The following is a 19764-nucleotide window of genomic DNA, read 5'->3' on the forward strand; positions in this document are numbered from 1 at the left end:
AATTTCCCACTGTGGTCGGATAGGTGTCATTTTAAAATGACACTTCCCAGACTGGTACGCAGCTATGGGAGACCTCACTATGGCTACAGGCCTTCCACTGGGCACTCATCAAATGCCTTGGCTCCTCAGTGAACATCCCAGAACGAACCCAGCCTCTGAGCAACTCCAAAACCAGAATGGCCTCCTCACCCCAGAACGAGGCCAGGTTCTAGGGGCACACTTACCTAAGTAGTACCCACCCTAAACATCCTCCAGCGTCTTGGCTAACAGTTCGCAGACATACCCGAAGGGCTGTATGGGCTAGACCAGGGCTGTATGATAGGCATAAAAAGGACAATCAGTTAAAAAGCAATACGAAACTTAATAGTAACAATCCAGCGTAATTTCCTCAGGGTTTTAAAGAGCACTTCTTAGTTCCTACTCCTCATACTCATGACCGAAATGAGGCTGTTTGGATTTGTGTTTGGCTGTAAGGATTCTTTTTCTGAAATATTTCCCTTGCTATAAGTTGGTCCTGTAAGAATGTTTTCCCTTCCCTATTAAAAAAAGAGCAGGCCTGGGCAGATTGTCCTTTTGTGAGAGAGTTTGAAACCTCTCAGGAGGTAACCCTAGATATCGGCTGTGTGAAAGGATGCTGATATTTGTGCTTTTCCAGAGGGGCTGAGGAGGACTTCAGCTTACATAAACACTTTTCAGCTGAGTGCCTGGAAATGCTTTGTAATTGCCTGAAAGGGCACTTAATGAGGGTCTTTTATACTTTTCCCATTGAAAAGGTAGAATAGAAGAAGGGGGATGTCTCTTCTACATGGCCGCCCACAGTAAAGACCAGATCCTGGAATGCCTACCGCAAGTTTCCTATAGAGAATAATTCAGTGGTGATAACTTCAGTGTGCTGAGGGATACCTTGAGTCAGAACATCTCTGCTTCTCCTCAACTCCCTTTTCATAACTTTTCTTCGCCACCAGCCGTGGAATCTTATTTATTGAGGAATAAGGAGAAAGCAGCATAGGGCTTTAATGTATTCTATATTTTGACAAATATTAAACTTAGTCCCTGCTTCCCAATTTCCATTCTTTTTTTTTTTAAAAGATTTTATTTATTTATTTATTTTCCCCCCAAAGCCCCAGTAGATAGTTGTATGTCATAGCTGCACATCCTTCTAGTTGCTGTATGCGGGACGCGGCCTCAGCATGGCCAGAGAAGCGGTGCGTCGGTGCGCGCCCGGGATCCGAACCCGGGTCGCCAGCAGCGGAGCGTGCGCACCCAACCGCTAAGCCACGGGGCCGGCCCCCCAATTTCCATTCTTGTTGAAGCAGAAAACAATTTCTCTTAAGCTATAAGTGTCTCCAAAAGCAGAGAAGCCCCGTCTTATGTTTCTTGATATCTGCCTCAGCTGTAGCACCCTGCTCTGCACACAGCCATTACTTGGTGAATGTGTTTTGCACACCACCGCATTCTCTATGTTCCCCTCCCACCCCATCTTTTGACAGCCCCCAAAACCAGCCTCTAGTTAGGGAAGTAACTCTGTAGAGGGTCTCGAAACCTGAGTTCTGAGAGTCCTTGGAATGACCTTAGAAATAGAAAAAAAACTAGTTAGGGCTAGCTCTCATTTTCTGATTCCTCACACACAGCCAAGTCTTCTTAGGCTGCATTTAGACGCTGTGCAGCTAATGCTCTGTTTCCCAGTACAACTGCATGTACTGGAGAACAAGTCATGGTTGAGGCACCCTTGACGCACTTGCTGAGTTTCTGCTTTTAGGAGAAGGAGGGCTATAGATAGAAGGAATGGTTCTCAGGGGAGAAGTCGATTTCTCGCAAGTTTGGATTTTCTCCTGTCAGATTTTAAAGATGAATTTTAAATTCGAACTCCAAGATAAAATTTTCCACAGTTCTTAAATCCTATTTCTAGTATTGTTAACACTTTTCTTTAATGCCAGTTTAGATGAGAATTATAAATTGGGAATAAATTATAAAAGGGATGTTAAAGAAGGCTTAGTTTTACATTTCATTTTTTCCCCATTGAAGAAAAATGCCCTGTTTCTTCATTTCCTGATGGTGTGTTCCACTGTGAGCAGCACTTGTGGTAAAATCTACTGTGGTTGACATAAGGCTCACAGTAGAGGAAGCCATCCTGTCATCTCTAACAAATCTCGAGTTGAGAGGACACGTTCTCTTTAGACCTCTTTCTGAACCATGAAAGTAAAACAAATAGTTGTCTATCATATTGGTAAAGGTTGAATATTAAAATTCTTTGAACAGCTGCCCCAGCAAAGGAGTTGGTACAAATAATACTCAAATCCTCCTTTTGGTGTAATCAGGCCAGTCAATCACCTTTTTATCCCACCGGTCTCTTAAACTTGAAAGTAACCAAAGACCCCAAGTGGAAGCCAGCTCCACAGGCTGTAAGTCTAAAAAGACCCAGCCCTTGGTAGTCAAGGGAGTGGTGCATTCAAAGCCAGAGGAACCACTTATTTTTATCTTGACTCTCCTCCGAGTCAGCTCTATACACTCGGACAAGCCTTTTACTTGACTGTCAGAGGCTTTGGTTTCTTTGTGGCCCACAAGTGTTAGGATGGACACTCTTATACAATTGGAAATATTAATTCTGTACAAAATATTTTTATGGAAGAGCCCCATATCTATTAATACATAAGCCCTACCTCAGTCAGGGTTGGGCTAGTTCTTTTCCAAGCTCCTTCTCCTCTCTTTAATTTCTAACTCTTATATTCAAGGCCTCTGAATTTCCATTTTCAGAATTCTAAAGTAACAATTCTAAATTGTCAGGATAGATGAGGCTTTTGAAGAAAAGGAACTGCATAAATCCAAGCTGTTTCAAAAATAATACTGAAGTGTCGAGAGTGTGAACTTAAAGGAAGTAAATCTGAAACTGGTTCATCTGGGTCAAAAAAAACCTCTCTACTACCATTGGCATTAAATTATCTTCCTTATTTGATAACAGAGGTTTTCTGTTTAGAAATGAGTATTTGAAAGATGTGCAATTTTGTACTGAGAACAAGATGCAGCTGTTCCGTGATAGACACTCATTCTTACCCATGGTTTCCCATCTGTGAGTCAGGACGTTCCTGTTTTAGTACGTACGTCCAAGGTGGGCTCCTCTTACTAACAGTACCACTTCTCTTGGGAGGAGGAGAGAAGCAGCATTAATACAAAGAATCTCTTTCCTTCTATTTTAGCCAGACTTAGAATAGAAACCTTTAACAGTCACCTGTGTCATTATTGTTAGTATTGATAGAGATGAAGAAAGGACAAGGCCGGTATCCCAGATTCCAGTTAGCAAGTGGTCCTCTTAGTTGATGACGAAGGACATGACCAGCCAACTTCTTTACCCTGGCAAACTTGCCACGGGATGATAGTCAGCCTTGAGGACTCTTTTGCTCCTAAGGCCTACAGCAGGCCAGTCTGTGCCTCCCTGTGCATAAGCTCATTATTACCCTGAGCTCTTCCCAGGGTCCTCTCAGCCTTTGGAGGGTGGGAGCAGCTTCCAGCACCTGTAGCGGAAGAGGCAAATAGCCTTGAGGACCACTTTTGCTCTTCCTAGCCAAAGCTATCCCCCTACTGTCTGCCGTTTAGGACCTGGGTGGCATCCTTGCCTTGGATCACATTTTCTCCTTTCTGGAGGAGGAGTAAAGAGGTAGGGGAAGCATTGAGCCCCCCCAGAGGCTAGGGTGCCCCCCACATTTTGAGTGGTCAGCCTGAATGGTACTATCCCACCTTTTGGGTTGTAGTTGTACTTATACAGTGACCTTCCAAACTGACTTTCATGGGCAAAATTTAGCTTTTCATCTTCTGACCAATAGTATTTCAGTTGGTGATTTGATTTTGAGATACCATGTGCTGGTTCTGCCGGCCAGCTGCTACCATTGCTGGAAGAGGGGGGAGGGGAGAGAGGAAATTTTTTGTGGGATGTTGTAATCATTGAGCTGGGCCTAGCAGAAGCAAACCTCCAGATCACCCCCTCCCCTCCTCATTATATGAAGCATTCTAGTTCAAATAGTATGATCTCAACAGTGTAATAATGCCCCCAATAAAGCCCTTCCCCATAAAGTATAGCCCCCTTGTCAAGTCAATCCCCCTTTCCCACAGAGAAATCAAAATCTCTTTATAAGTGTAAAGCCACCATTTTCATCTTTTCCTGCTTTTACCCTAGCCAGAAAGGCTTTGTTTTGGGGTCTAAAGGAAACTACAACCCTGGGGCCCCTTAAACTAGAACTGCCGATGTGCTTTGGCATATTGATAGCTGGATTTCTCCATTGTTGAATCTATCTTGTGTCATATTTTCCACATTCCAGGGAGCAATAAGGGCATAAAATATCATAACACTGGCCCTATACAAACAAAATTTAGAAACACTTCACTCTCCAGACCCAATGTAGGCACTGCCGCATCTTGTCATCAAAGCACCAATCCTACATACAGCCAGCATTTCCCCAGAGAAAGCAACGTTCTGCAAGCCCAATACGTTATCTGTGGCACAACCTAGACCCATGTTGCTGTTGTCAGCTTGAGACCGTAGCAGAGATTTAGGGTTATCCGAGGTAAACAGAAAATGGAAGAGAGGCTTACTGAGCATGGCCTCACGGTTTTAACTTCTTCATGGTATCAATTCTGTTGTCTCATTTAAAACCTAGGTGGGAGAAATTCTATCAATAACTCTAATTCCTGTATCCTGGGAGAAATTCCACTGCCTTCGCAGGTGGCCTTTAGAGATATTTCAGATACCACTCTCACTACTGCTATTTATACATTTTCAAAGTAAGGCCAGTTCTTTTCTAGGCTCCTTTTCCTCCCTTTAATTTCTAACTCTTGTATTCAAGGCCTCTGGGTTTCCATTTTCAGAATTCTGAAGGAATCTTCTGATGTCCCCGCTAACCCTGTTTTTCTGCCACCACATTTGTGAATTGAGAGTGGGCTCTCTGGAGACACAGTCTCCACGGAATCTCAAGTGAGCGCCTGTCATTTTCCATAGGCGCTCACCAACAGAAGATTTCTGGGCTTGCATCCCCAAAAAGGTTCCAGCTCTTGAATTTCCAAATACTTGGTATAACCTCATCCACTCTTATGGGCAAGAAAGGAGTCTTCTTCCCTCTCCTCTCTTCCCACTGTAGCAAGACCTGGCTCTAGTTTTGTTGGTTGTTGTTTGACTTTGGTATTCCCTAGCCATTTTCATGCAGGGTCATCAAGACTTGAATCTCACTTTTGGGTTGGTCCTGTACCTCTACCAATGTAACCCTAACCCTGTTTGTTGGATTTGACTGTCTTTTTCCATAGTCTGTGTCATGATAATAAGTTCAAGGGCTTTTTTCTTGAGCTGGTTATATCACTCCAAGTTTCTAGCTCTAAATCATGAAAAATAGAGTGGAGTTTTTTTCCACACACCAATTCCTGAAGCCTCTCTTCTGCTGACTGTAGGTTTTTCCCACTGCATAGGAGAAATCTGATTCCTGGAGCCAGATGTTCCAGGAACTAGCTTTATCAGTTCCTAATTTGGTTCTTGCGCTATTTATTGTACAGAAGATAATATTGGCAATATAGGAAGGGCTTCTATAATTGTTAATTGATGAATTCTGCTAACTCATGGTTGGTCTAATACCCTGGGGCCCTGAAATATGCCACTAGGATGATATTCAGTCCTTTGGTCCTTGCTGAGAAACAGCACAAGTAGGAAAAAATAACCTAGAGTAATCAATACTCTAACCCCACCACTACCACCACCAGGATTAATCATCAATTTAAAATCCTGAATGCTGCTGCTGTGCCAATCCTATACCTACTGATAACAAATTCTATCCCAGAGCAGAAGCCTTGCTTTTTTCATGTGGGACTTTGCCCAGGACAAATGCAGTTTGAGATTGCAGAATGAGCCTACCCTGAAATCTCAGCCCCTGTATGTACTATGCTCACCTAGGTGTTGGCTGCCCCAAATATTTGTCATATTTGCCAGGAATTGTGTGGAGAGCCTTAATTCCACACCAAAGTCCTACTGTCATCCTTGATTCCCAAGATATAAATGCTCAGGGGATTCTCCAAGCCAACATACTTTCTTAAACACAATTTAGGTCTTCAGCTCCATATTCCTTTTGGATCACCTAGCCTGGTAAGCTAGGTTGGACCAGCTGGAGCTCCCAGAAACTCTAGTGCCTTTTTTCCCTAAGGATGAGAACACCAAAAGCCCAGGCCACCTGTTTCAAGCTTCCTCTCCTGGCCCTGGCCCTGCTCAGCCTTTATGGGCAGAAGGAGCCAAACCAGCTGCTTGGGAGGGAAGAGAATGAAGGAGAACCTCAAGGAAGAGAACTTTAATTCTTTTTAATTTTGCCAGCCTACACAGATTGGTGATGGCTGCATTGTGCCCTCTTGAGGACTCTGGGGATGAAATCTAATGAGTCGTCTAGCTGTTCTGCTAATGTTCCAAACCTGTTGTGCATATATTCATTCTCCATTTTTTTCCAAGAATGCTTTGTGGTCTTTTGTTGGGTATATGTTTTAGGTCCTGTTATATGTGTATTAATATGTGTATGGAATTACTGATAGATTTTACTATTGTTAATATTTTATACTTATGTAATTGCTGTCTTTTTACCCAGGCAGTAGTAGAGGTGACAATGGGCAATAGTCATGGTGACAGCAGTCGCAATTTTCATTTTGCCCTCTCTTGGGTGTTCCCTTCTCATTTCTAAGTGGGCCAGGGCCAAAAAAATATTTGAGAACCATTGGCTTAGACGATAGAGTATGACCAACATTTGTCCTTGTGTAATTTTAGATTCCCCGGGCTATATTATCCAAACATGGTCAAAGTTAAGGATAAACAGGACAGTATCCTTCCGATTTGGTAATAGGCCAGGGGTGGCTTTCATCATATGTGAATGCTTGGTTTTGAAGTTCTTAGCACATCTACTTTTGACTTTTTAGTCAACCATAAGACAAAGGGATTTTTTTTCTCCAAGTATCTCGGAGGAGATGGGATATAATGTGTTTTATTGATTCATTTTTTAAAAAGGTTGCTATATTTGCTTCATTTTTCTGTGTATAGATATTTTTTTCTTTCTGAACCATTCCAAAACAAGTTGCAGACATTATCACAGTTCACCCCCAAATATTTTAGTGTGCATCTCCAAAGATAAAGGACTTTCTTCTACATAGCCTAAGAAAATTAACTTTTATTCAGTAATATTCAGAATTCTGCAATTGTCCCCCAAATGTCTTTTATAGCTGATATTGATACTGTTTTTGATCTAGGTTTTAATTAAGAATCACACATGGCATTTATTGTTATGCTTCTTTTTTCTTCAATTTACAACAATCTGCCTACCTTTTTTTCTTTTTTTCATAACATTGACTTTTTTTGAAGAGTCCTGGCCAGTTGCTTTGTAGTTGTTGAGTTTTTTAGGGTACTTTTTTGTGTGTGTGTGTGAGGAAGATCAGCCTTGTGCTAACATCTGCCAATCCTTCTCTTTTTTTCCTGAGGAAGACAGGCCCTGGGCTAACATCCGTGCCCATCTTCCTCCACTTTCTATGGGATGCCACCACAGCATGGCTTGCCAAGCAGTGCGTCAGTGCGCGCCCGGGATCTGAACTGGCAAGCCCCAGGCCACCACAGCGGAGCGCACACACTTAACCACTTGCGGCACCAGGCCGGCCCCATTTAGGGTACATTTTTAAAGGATGTGCAGAAATGCAAACAACACACAGAAATGCTGGCCTTAGGCCTGGAAATCTCCTGTGTTATCGAATCTCTCACCTCCGATGTCCATGATATTGTGTTGACCTTAAAACACTGGTAAAAGAATGAAGTGAGTCAGATGGAGACACTTGGGTTGGAGATATTTTGTGCATGTTCGAGGACAGGGCTTTTGAGGGACTCGTTAAAATTTTTTAGCACAGCTTACTAAATAGTTGATTTTACTATTAATGGATGATTTTTCACTATATTCAATTTTTGAATTTATGCTTACAAAGGTTAGCTGTGTCAGTTATTAAAGAAAACACCACATTCCCCCATACCTCCTCCAATTCTGCTTTTAGAACTTGTACCCCCTAACTAAATTTGATAGCATTGCAAATTTTTATTTTTGGAAACTGTTGCCAGGCAGAATCAATGTTAACCATTCAAATGGGTTTGAGCATGTCTCTTACTTTGTTTGGAAATCCAAAAGGCATCTCCCTTTCCAGATCCTCTCTTTCAAGTGCCAGAACCTATCCACTTACTTCATCTCCCTTGAACCTCCTTGGTTCCCAGAACAGAGTATTATCTCTGGTCCTTGTCATTCACTGGTGCTGCTGTAACAATTAAAAAGAATATTGAGATATTAGGAATATATTTTATGCTTGAAATGAATTTCTAATCTACTCAGCCCTAAAATAAAGACAGATTTCTGACCTCTTCTGGTAATATGGTGGAATTTAAAAAACAAGCCTCATCCTATCTACCTCTTTTTTCTTACTAACTAGCTGTTTGAGCTTTGTCTCAAAATTTGTCCAAAAAAGACCAGAGCTAAGGAAAGGCAGCACTATGTTGGAAAGCAGCCCTTTTGGCTTTGTTGTACTTTTCAAACCACAGAACGCAAGGAGCATTGCATCTGGTGACTTAAAGCCCTCTCTCTGTTCTTTGCCAAGGGGATACTCTGACAAGTGAAGGGTAAATCAGGGGAGAAGAGGCCACACCCACTCTTTCTAGTGGCTTCTTCAGTTCTGTTTCGCCAGTGTCTTTTTTTTTTTTTTGGTGAGGAAGAGTGGCCCTGAGCTAACATCTGTTGCCAATCTTCCTCTTTTTGCTTGAGGAAGATTGTCACTGAGCTAACATCTGTGCCAATCTTCCTCTATTTTGTATGTGGGACGCCACCACAGCATGGCTTGATGAGCAGTGTGTAGGTCCATGCCCAGGATTTGAACCACAAACCCCAGGCCGCCAAAGCGGAGTGCACGAACTTCACCACCACACCACTGGGCCAGCCCCGCCCGTGTCGTTTTTACATTCACATGTCCCTCTGCTTGATAGTCTTTCCCTCTGTCTTCTTTCCTCCTGTTCCACTCACCACCACAACCAAAGACCAATATGGGCAGCTGTCTTGGGCTCCATGGTAGTGGTCTAAGAGAGGAGCAGCGACCTAAAGCTGGTGGCAAAGAGAGTAGTGAGCTTAGGAATAGACCTTCACTTTAGGATGAGGGCTCCAGAATCCTGAGAAGTCTCTGACCATGACCATGTACATTCCACATCATATTTGTTGAGAGGTGCTGTGAGAGGCTCTAGAGACATAGTTTGGCCACCTGAGACATAGCCTCATGGACATGCCATTTGGAGGCAGGTATTGGTGTTCTGGTCAGCGTCCATCATGAGCCACAACTTTCCATGTAAAGTAGGAAGATCGTGGCTGTTGATTGACCGAATAAGTTCCTCCCTCGAGGTCAGACCTGCACAGCTGATTTGGGAAAGATGAGTCTGCCCCAGATGAAGGTAATGAAACTGAAGAAGGGAGAAGGAAAACCTCAAAACAAAACCTCAACGACAACAACCAGTGGAAGGCAGGCAAAGCCCGTGTGTGAAGCAGAAGAAATAAGGATGGGCTTCTTCTGTCTCCTGCTCAGGCCACAATATAACTGGTTGGCAGTTTCTTTAACACTCAGCAACTACATAAATGTTGTATGTATTTACAACAAAGTCTGTGGCAAATTGAAACTTTGATGATTATGAAACACCAAAGGAAAGGCTTATTGGACAAGGTAGTTTTTGTCTTTCTAAAATAAAATAATTCCTTTTGAATCAAACTGTTGTTCATCATAACATTCAACAAAAGTGTTTTCTTTTGTTTTGATCCTCAGTGCTGTAATAGTGAAGTTCACTGCCAGCACTGGCATGGGGAGGCTGCCTTGGACAGAGTCCACAGGCCTGTACTTGTGGGCAGGAAACAGATTTTGTCAGCAGAGGGAATTATTATTTCTCTTGAATGGGCCAGTTTGTCTGTTTTTTCTGTGTTAAAACAATTGGGTTATTTCTTTGGGAGACTGCTTCTAAACCATCACAGAAGAAAGATTTTCTAAAATTTGAGAAATCTTTGTAAATGTTAACTCAGTGATGCTATTTGACCAGGACAGAGCTGCTTTTTTAAAAAAAAACACTTAATTGAAATAATGTATAGCAAGAATATAGCTTGATAAGTTTTCACAAACTGTACAAGCATTTAGATCAAGACCCAGAAGTTATCAGAATACAAGAAGACGACTTGTGCCCCTTGAACAGACACCACCCCCGACTCGAGTAACCTCCATCCCGACTTTAAACACCATAGATTAGTTTTGTCTTCTTTTGAACATTATACCAATGGACTCGTACAGTACATAACCTTTTGTGTCTGCCTTCTTTTGCTCAATATATTTATGAGATTCCGTGCTAAGTGTAATTGTAATTTCTTCATTCTTATTTCTGTGTAGTGCTGAGATTTTGTTTGGGGTTACACTGTGTCTATAGATAAATTTGGGAAGAATTAATATTTTTACAGTATCAAGCTTTCCAACCCATGAACATGATGTATCCTTCTATTTATTGAGAGTTCTTGAATTTTCCTCAGTGTTTTGTAGTTTTTAGTTCAAGCATCTTACATGTCTTTTTTTTTTTTTTTTTTTTTTTTGTGAGGAGATCAGCCCTGAGCTAACATCCGCCAATCCTCCTCTTTTTTTTTTTTGCTGAGGAAGACGGCCCTGGGCTAACATCGGTGCCTATCTTCCTCCACTTTATATGGGACGCCGCCACAGCATGGCTTACCAAGCAGTACTTCGGTGCGCGCCCGGGATCCGAACCAGCGAACCCCGGGCCGCCGCAGCGGAGCGCGCGCACTTAACCGCTTGCGCCACCGGGCCGGCCCCTTACATGTCTTTTATTAGATGTGTTCCTAGGTATTTGGTGTTATTTGTTGCTATTGTAAATGTATTTTTTAAATGTTACCTTGTTTTAGTAACCATATAGAGAAGTAGTTCTTTTTACGTATTGGCCTTGTAGCCAGTGATCTTGGTAAATTAGAAAAATTAATATTTTCTATCTACCCAACCAGGCCATCTGTGAATAATGACAGTTACATTTTTTCCTTTCTAATCCTTTTGCCTTTTATTTATTTTTCTTGACTTATTGCATTGACTAGGATGAGGCCTGATTTTTGATCACTGTGTCAGATAGAAAAATCTTTCAGGGAGTTCTCTAGTAAGAACAGCAATCATGAAGTTAAGTTGCTTGATTTGTGAACATCATATCTAGATTTAAAATGGAGTTATGGTGGTCTGCAAAGCAACACATTGTACTTTGTAGTGCATACCCACAGATAGGGACTTAAATCTTGACAGCCAGCTACCCTTATCTTTCCTACCTCTGACAAGCAGAGACTCTCATATATATTTGTGCATGGATCCTTAACAGAGCTCTTGAAGTTAAATAGGGATTCAGACAGCTCACTCAAAGTATTCTTGCCTCAGAGGTGGCATTAAGAGGCAATTGTCAAGAAGCAATTTCAGGAGGGGCAGGGCATTTGGGGAAAGAGATGGTATCCATGGCAACAATGTGGTGTCTGGTTAGTCAGTAACTGGCTGTAGCAGATTTCAGGTCTTCCCAAGTGCCTGCAGCTGTCTAAAAGGGCAGAAGATTTGGGTCAGCTGGAATATAGAAGGGAGCATGAGATCTTTTAGATGGAACACTAGAACAGGGGGCAAGGATTATAAAAAGTAAAAGCTACTAGAGTCAAGAGATGTTAGTTGCCAGTAGGAGTGAGGGAGGGATCCTGGGCATTTTGGTGGCCTAGAAATAGGGGAAGATGTAAGTCCTTGAGTGGATTCATATGTGTGTGCCTCCAGCTGGAGCGTACAGAGTGAACATGAGGATACAGACCCTGAGAGCTGGCAAAAGTATTCTTCCACTCTCTTCTCTGGTGGTGTCTTTCTTCTCCACCTCTTTCCCTATTTCTTTCAATCTCTTTTTGATTTAGTCTTTTTCTCTCAGATTCTCTCTGGGAGACAATGTGATGGAAAGACTAAGAACTGTTTAGATAGGAATCCTGACCACTTACAGCTATGAGACCGTGGCAGATTACTTACCTTTTTTGTGTGTGTGAGGAAGATCAGCCCTGAGCTAACATCCATGCTAATCCTCCTCTTTTTGCTGAGGAAGACCGGCTCTGAGCTAACATCCATTGCCAATCCTCCTCCTTTTCTTTTTCCCCAAAGCCCCCCAGTAGATAGTTGTACGTCATAGTTGCACATCCTTCTAGTTGCTCTATGTGGGACACGGCCTCAGGATGGCCGGAGAAGCAGTGCGTCAGTGGGCGCCCGGGATCCGAACCTGGGCCGCCAGTATCGGAGCTCGCGCACTTAACCGCTAAGCCACAGGGCCGGCCCCAGATTACTTACCTTTTTGAACCTTGGTTTTCTCATCTATAAAATGAGACAGTGGAAGTAGCTTTCTCGTTGGGGTGGAAGATCGAATAAAATAATGTATGTAAGAGCATCTTGGCACAAAGTAAATGCTAAGGGGTCTGTCTGACTGCCTCTTTATTGGTCCATCTACCTTGTTCTTTTCCAGAGGTATATTAGTTTTTATCCATTTTTCCTTTGTCCTAGAGCACCTTCTCTCAACCAGGTATAACGTGGTATTTTTGCTGTTTTAGTTGAAAAAAAGGTTTATGTCGTCTATTTTTAATGTACAAAGTGGGTGAGTAAAATATCTCCCATTTCTGTCAGTGTGGTAGATTACTGAACTGACAATGGGGAGCTCTTGCCTCCTCTCCACTCTAATAGCAGCAGCCCCAAGACCTTGAGCAATTCCTTTAACTCCTCTGGGCTTCAGGGTCCTTATGTATAAATGTAAGGGCCTGAATTCAGTGGACTTTGAGGCCCTGGTCTTACTAATTGCATCTATGAGAAGATGCTAAAAGTCAGATCCCTCTCTAAATTGTGCATGTTGTGAAGAAAGGACCGTGTCTGCTTTACTTACCGTGATATCCCCAGCACCTCCAGGATGCCTGGCCCGTAGAAGATGCTCAGTGAATGGATGAATGAATGAATAAATGAATGAAATCTTTACAACAAGGAAGGTGGTCCATATTCCCCTGGAATTGTTATCAGGGCACCCTTGGCTTTATGGGCCGTCTTCCATAACTCTGAGCTTGAACTCAAAATTTCTAATTGTAGAAAATGTTTATCAACTCTTTCAACTTTTTTAGCATTTCTTTGAAAACTTCCTCAGGAGTTTGTGATCCTTTTACAATTCCAATTCATTGCCATGCTTTATAGTCCTAGGTCTCTGTCATTATTTAAGTCGCCTACGTGAAGGTAAATATTCTATTTTTGAAAGCGCAGTGTATAATTACACAACATCATAGCACCATCTGCAAGGTGCTGTGCCATTTACTTTATTTCTCAAAGCAGCATCACATATCTCGTTTTACAAAGGAGGGAACAGACTGAAAGCAAGGAACATTCCTTGGGCTTCTAAGTTCCTGCTTTAAATACACCACTATCTCTGACTAATGCATGCCGTAATCGGGCTCCTTCACACCTCCTCTGGCCCAGCAGTCCCTTTGGAGAGCTGAGTCTTCTTTACCACTCACAGGGTCCCTAATGGATTTCCTGTCAGTGATCTGTAAAACTTTCCATTCTCATTCTTGCCATGTTCTACCTTCTTCCCTCTCCTTTGAATGGTTGATTCCTGGGGAAAAGATATTTATGACTAACATTGTGCCTAGCCTTGTAGGGTAGATGTGGTCCCTGCCTTCAAAGTTAAGAGTTAATTGGAAATATCCATTCAATAACTCATTGTCTTAGTCCACTCAGGCTGCTATAACAGAATACCACAGACTGGGTAGCATATAAACAACAGAAATTTATTTCTCATAGTTCTACAGACTGAGAGTCTGAGATCAGGGTGCCAGCGTGGTCAGGTGAGGGCTGTCGTCCAGGTCACAGACTTGTTGTGTCCTCACTTGGCTCTGCCCTCATGACCTAATCACCTCCCAAAGGCCCTACCTCCTAATACCATCACACTGGGCATCAGGATTTCAACATATGAATTTTGTGGGGACGTATATATACACAGTGTAGCACTCATCAGATATTTCTTGAGCTCCTCCTTTCCAGGTATAAGACAATTTGGGGGTAGTAGAAGATATCATATAATTTTAAGCCAAAATGGTGTGGTATACACTGAGAGTACACACTGTGTAGATTTAAAGAAATAAAGACATAAGAATTATCTGGCAGTTTAGAGTCTCTTTCAAAACGGGTATATGCTGTTTCTGAAGCCATTATAGAATTTTTTCTTTCTAAGCAACTTTGGTTTACCTCTGGTGTTAGTCTTGTTGGCAGAACTAGTAACTTTTATAGTATGAAAATGTCAAGACATTTCTATTTGGTGTGGGTGTGTGTGAGGAAGATTGGCCCTGAGCTAACATCTGTTGACAATCTTCCTCTTTTTCTTGAGGAAGATTGTCACTGAGCTAACATCTGTGCCAATCTTCCTCTTTTTTTGTATGTGGGCTGCTGCCACAGCATGCCCTGACTAGCAGTGCATAGGTCGGCTCCCAGGCAGCGCCTGGGATCCGAACCTGCGAATCCTGGGCCGCCAAAGCAGAGCACGTGATCTTAACCACTGTGCCACCCAGCCAGCCCCTCAAGACATTTCTAAAACCTGAAATGAGAAAATTGAATAACACCATAATTGTTTACTTTCTAAACTCAGGTAAAACAGTGATTATAAATGACTTTCTTTAGATAAAGTAAGAAAAGTAGACTTCAAGGACATATAACATTTGTTTACATTGGGGTGTCATCACCTTTCCTCATTATTTTGCCAAAACTTTTATGGCAGAAGACTGATGAGAAGGGAGGCAATGACAAAGCGGCCGTACTGAGAACCACTAGAATATCCACTGCATTGGAGAAATGGTTTTTTGTGTCAAGTTTTCTGACTCTCCCTTCTCGTTTACTAACAACTTTCTAACAACAACAAGTTTTAGTCATTTTCTGTGTCTAAATGTCTGAAAACATTTGATAACAATTGAAGGTTGGCTGCCATGATGTCACCATCAAAAAATTACGAGAGAGGCTCTAATGACTTCTAAATATAATCTGCCAGTTCTGAACTTATTTCGTGTACTCAAGAAAAGCAGTTGGCATTATATAGGAAAGGAATTATGAAAACCTGTCCTTTCCAGTCAGTAACTGGCAGGACTTTGCTTTATAAACTTGTCGTCTGTGATAGAGTCGTCCGTCTCATTTGTTCACTTCTGAGACCAGAATTCGGGGTTGGAGGAGGCGCCTGAGAAACCAGTTGGCCAGAAGATTGTTCAGTCTTATCAGACAGAAAAGGGATGATCGTTGAACTAATTCTACTAATCACTAAGAATTAATCAAGCTCCTAAAAGTGTTTTAGGAATAAACATTGAGTCAAACAGAAAATTTCAGTGGGTCACCAGGACATTAACTGTGGTTAGCTATTTAATGAGACCTTTGATACAGTGGAAAGTGGCTGGCACAAAAGCTCAAGTCGCTGTCCTCCCCCAGCCTCCAAGATGGCTAGACAGTAGCAGTTCTGACCCATAACAAAGAAGACAGCCCTCATAGTGCAGTATCTTTAGAGTGTGTCCTTCTGCTGTGGGTCCTTCTCTAAAATGAATTAGCTACTGGATAAGACAGAAAAGGCAAACCTGGTTTGGTTTGGTTTAGTTTTGCCACTGTATGTGAGTCCCCTTGATTTGAAAAACTTATTACTTTGCCCTCTAGAATCACATACAGAATATGCAAGTGACTTCCAATCATAAAGCAACATCTCTGTGTACTGTTTCATGAATTTAGGAAAAGTAATTGGCACCACGCATGAAAGGATTGGCTGTGAAAACCTGCCCTTCCTGGTCGGTCACTAGGAAAGGCACAGAGCAGACATAGCATGAAGGTTTCCAGGACTTTCTCTGTACACAGTTATCCTTTCCTAGGTTGTGGTTTGGTCCCTTGTTGTATTCCTTTGCTTTTAAAATGTGTGAAATGCTCTTAAGGTTGAGTGTTTCTTAGAGCTGATATTTAGAGTTGCTTGAGGAAGAACTTTTAAAAAGTCGTATGTCTGTGAATACGTCTCTGAATAAGAAATGTACTGGCCAGAGCAGTTTCAAGCCTTTGATAAGCTAATGTGTAATGTCTACCAATATATTTTTAGCTGTTTTGTCCTTTTCCGAAACAAAATTCTTCATGTCTGCAATCCTTGGTAATCTATCACACCTGCGTTTTTCTTGAAGCACCATCACCTGTAGAAGTTTTAAGGGTTTCAGAGCCTCTGGGAAGCAGACCCAACACCAAAGAAATTTGGAAAAAAGACTTGGCTAATTAAAAGTGTCAGATGATGATTTCTGACTTTAAAGAACTTTTCATTGGTTTTAGATGGAAGGCTCTGTGTTTGGCTTTCTCTGGCATGTGATTTGACATGAGTTCCAAGAACAATCAGCTAGTTACAGGGCTTGCAGAAGGAAGCATTGTGCTCCCTGTTAATCACTGTCCTCTCTCTGTTCCTGCCTCATCCCTCTTCTGATTTCAGTGGTGCTTCATGCCCCACCTCCAACCAAGATCAAACGGGAGCTGCACAGCCCCTCCTCTGAGCTGTCGTCCTGTAGCCATGAGCAGGCTCTCGGTGCTAACTACGGAGAAAAGTGCCTCTACAACTATTGGTAAGTGGAGCAGAGAAAGGCTGGCCAGAAAGGAGCCGTCAAGCTGACTGTTTCAAGTGTCCTTCAGCAGACACTCAGGGTAGCACACCCCGTCTTTCGTGTCAATGTAATCTTCTAGGTGAGGGCCAGTGCAAATGGGGCCTTTGTGCTGCACAGGAAACGCAAAACTGTTAAACCGGCTCTGCGTGGGGCCTGAGTTCACGGGGTTCTGAGCCCTCCTGAGGAAAAGAACCTTGAATACTGGGATATTTGATCTGTGGCTTCGAGGGAAGAAATATATACTTCTTCATGTCTATCATATGTTAATGTGAACTTTAAGCACCAAAGAAGTAATCTTCAAATCAGAATATATGAAAAAGTCCCCCTGCCTGTGCCCTTTACTTAAGAATATCCAGGCCCCAGGAATGAAGCTTTAATTTTAAATCATTCTTTGCTCTAAAAGACAAACATAGATCTGCCTGAAAGGGGGAGGAGGAGTTGTTAATTCAAGTGATGTTACAGCAGAAATTTATCTTCAACAAAGATTCTGGCTAATTTCTGGGAACCCTGGAATACTTGGGAGAGAGGGGCCAGAAAACCACCGCCCAGGCCGTAAATTCTCCCCTCTTCCATCCATCCCTACACACCATGTGTGGAGAATTCTTTTAGAAGGGGGGAAAAAGGAAACCGGAAGCGGAGGCTAAAATTATCTTTGAGAAGAATCACTAGAAGTGTTAAACAAGTCCCTGTGACGCAGTGTGTTTGTCACTTTTTAGAGGTACAAATATTCCCTCGGGGCTGCCAGCAATTTAACTATGTTAATGCTGTCATTTCCTGGCAACCGTGGGCTGCAACCTAGCGTTCTGCTGGACCTAGTGACCACACTAATGGCTTCATTGCAGCTTAATGGTTCCTTCTCTTTTTCTGTTTACAGTGCCTATGATAGGAAGCCTCCCTCTGGGTTCAAGCCATTAACCCCTCCTACCACCCCCCTGTCACCCACCCATCAGAATTCCCTATTTCCCCCACCTCAGGCAACTCTGCCCACCTCGGCGCACGCCCCTGCAGCTGGCCCAGTACAAGGTGTGGGCCCCACCCCCACCCCTCATTCACTTCCAGAACCTGGACCACAGCAGCAAACCTTTGCGGTCCCCCGGCCACCACATCAGCCCCTGCAGATGCCAAAGATGATGCCTGAAAACCAGTATCCATCAGACCAGAGGTGGGTGCTGATCTGGGCTTCCTTCACTGCCTCCTTAACCTCCCCAGGAGAGGGGAAGCAGTTAGTCATATTTACCAGGTACCTATAAAGTTCTCATTCCATTGAGGCATCTTGTGAGGTAAGACTAATAATCATATAAATATGACCTGTTTATGTATCACCCTGTTCCTGAGGTACTCCAAATGCTTTATAGGTATTACAACACTCTTATGAAGTAGGTAAGGGAGAGATAATTAGTACTATCTCCCCAGTGTAGGCGTAGAAGAAGAGCAACTTGTCCAGGATACACAGCGTGTTGACCCTCGCTGAGGGCACGTGTCCCGGCTCCTCGTTGGATACTGCCTGCTAGAACTGAACCTCGGTTTATGCTACCCATAAACACGTTATTCCCATTTTACTTACGTGTTAGGGAAGATTGCTGAGTTACAGGAGGTATTATTATTCATCTGATTTTAATACATCTTCACAGTAAGGGATTAGCTAAGAACCGTATTTATAATTATCTACTTTTGAGATAGAAATCTCCTGGTTTCACTCCAGGTAGTTCTATGTTCCTCATGAGGAAATGGAGGCGTCAGGAGTAACTTGTCCAGAGTCGTTCATTCATCAGACAAACTAATGGTAAAGGGAACCCACTCTGCGAACACCAAACTTAGCTTCTCAGGTCCCAGCCTTCCAAGTCCCTTATCTGCAATATTTTAGAATTTTGGATGCTTGTGGCCTTCCTTTATACTGGGTGTTCTGGGAGCCTGTCTTTTTTGTTTCAAGTCTCTGGGATGAGGAGATGACGTAGGCAGGTAGTCGTCAGTGATGTTACCCAGGGCTGCAAGATGGCGACCTTTAGAAGTCCTTTCCGTCTGTCTTGCTCTGCATGGGGTGGGTGTGGGGGTGAAGGGCAGGAGAGGAGGATGCCTGAGTGTACCTTCCCCAGGCCTGGTCCAACCCAGATGCCTCCCGGCATTTAACTGGAGGTTACTTTCTTTATGTCTAGGTAAAATGCAGAAAAAAGTAAGCGCTCTTGCTTGGTTCCGATTGCCTCTCCCCTTGCTGTGAAAGTCACCATAAAGAGCTGCATAATTTGGCTGGTTCGTGTTCATTCCTCTGGTGAGGCCAAGGGCTCCAAACACCAGTGATACGTGGGGCCCACGGAGCGCACGTTGACTGGGGCTGGCGCAGCAGGGGCCTCGGTTTTGACAGGGGGCTCATTGAAGGAGACAGCTACCACCAAGCTTTTGCCAATTAATACCTTGTATTAACAGCCTTGCACTTTTTCAAGAGAATTTGGAATGGGTTTTTATGTAAAAAATTCCAGGTTTTGTTGGGTTTTTTTTTTTTCAAGTTGGCAACTAATTCAAATTAAAAACAACAGTAACACTTTACAGACAAAACAAAACCTCTCTGTGGGCAAAACCACTCTGCAAGCCTGCTGGTTTGTGCACTCAGGCCTGGATACCACTTTTATTTCAATAGTTTTCTTGGTTTTCTGATTTTAAACAGTATCTTCCTGATTTTCTGCAGGGATTATTAATTGGGGAGGAGGGGTGGGGTGAGGCATATGTTTGGTATTTGAAATACTTTGCAAACTTTATATTTGTTATACCATGTGTAAAGGAAAATTACTTCATGTTAAATCTCTTTTATTCATATTTCCCCCTCAATCCCTGTTTCTTATCCAGGGGGCTGGTGTAAACAGATTGTGTCAACAGTTAACTGAACTGGGGGAGAAATACCCTCATTCTGCTGGTGGTTATTGTCCTCCTGCAGCCCCTGCTGACAGGGAGCCTTAGTCTCAGATAAACCTGAAGTAGGTTTATCTCCAGGTTACCCGCCTCCTCCCAAAAGGAGGAGGTTTGGTCCCCG

The 19764-nt window shown here is 42.8% G+C and overlaps 1 protein-coding gene across 2 annotated transcripts in view; it reads left to right on the forward strand.

Annotated features, from left to right (window-relative positions):
- Positions 1 to 19764, forward strand: part of ETV5 (ETS variant transcription factor 5) — a 58638-nt gene that overhangs the window by 11316 nt on the left and 27558 nt on the right. For both annotated transcript variants that reach the window (XM_058556165.1, XM_058556164.1), the window contains 2 exons: positions 16574 to 16703; positions 17617 to 17904. In XM_058556165.1, the coding sequence (XP_058412148.1) occupies positions 16574 to 16703; positions 17617 to 17904 (418 nt within the window). The remainder of the gene's footprint in view (positions 1 to 16573; positions 16704 to 17616; positions 17905 to 19764) is intronic.

The sequence above is a fragment of the Diceros bicornis genome, chromosome 15, assembly GCF_020826845.1.
Source record: "Diceros bicornis minor isolate mBicDic1 chromosome 15, mDicBic1.mat.cur, whole genome shotgun sequence".
Taxonomy (NCBI): Eukaryota; Metazoa; Chordata; class Mammalia; order Perissodactyla; family Rhinocerotidae; genus Diceros; species Diceros bicornis.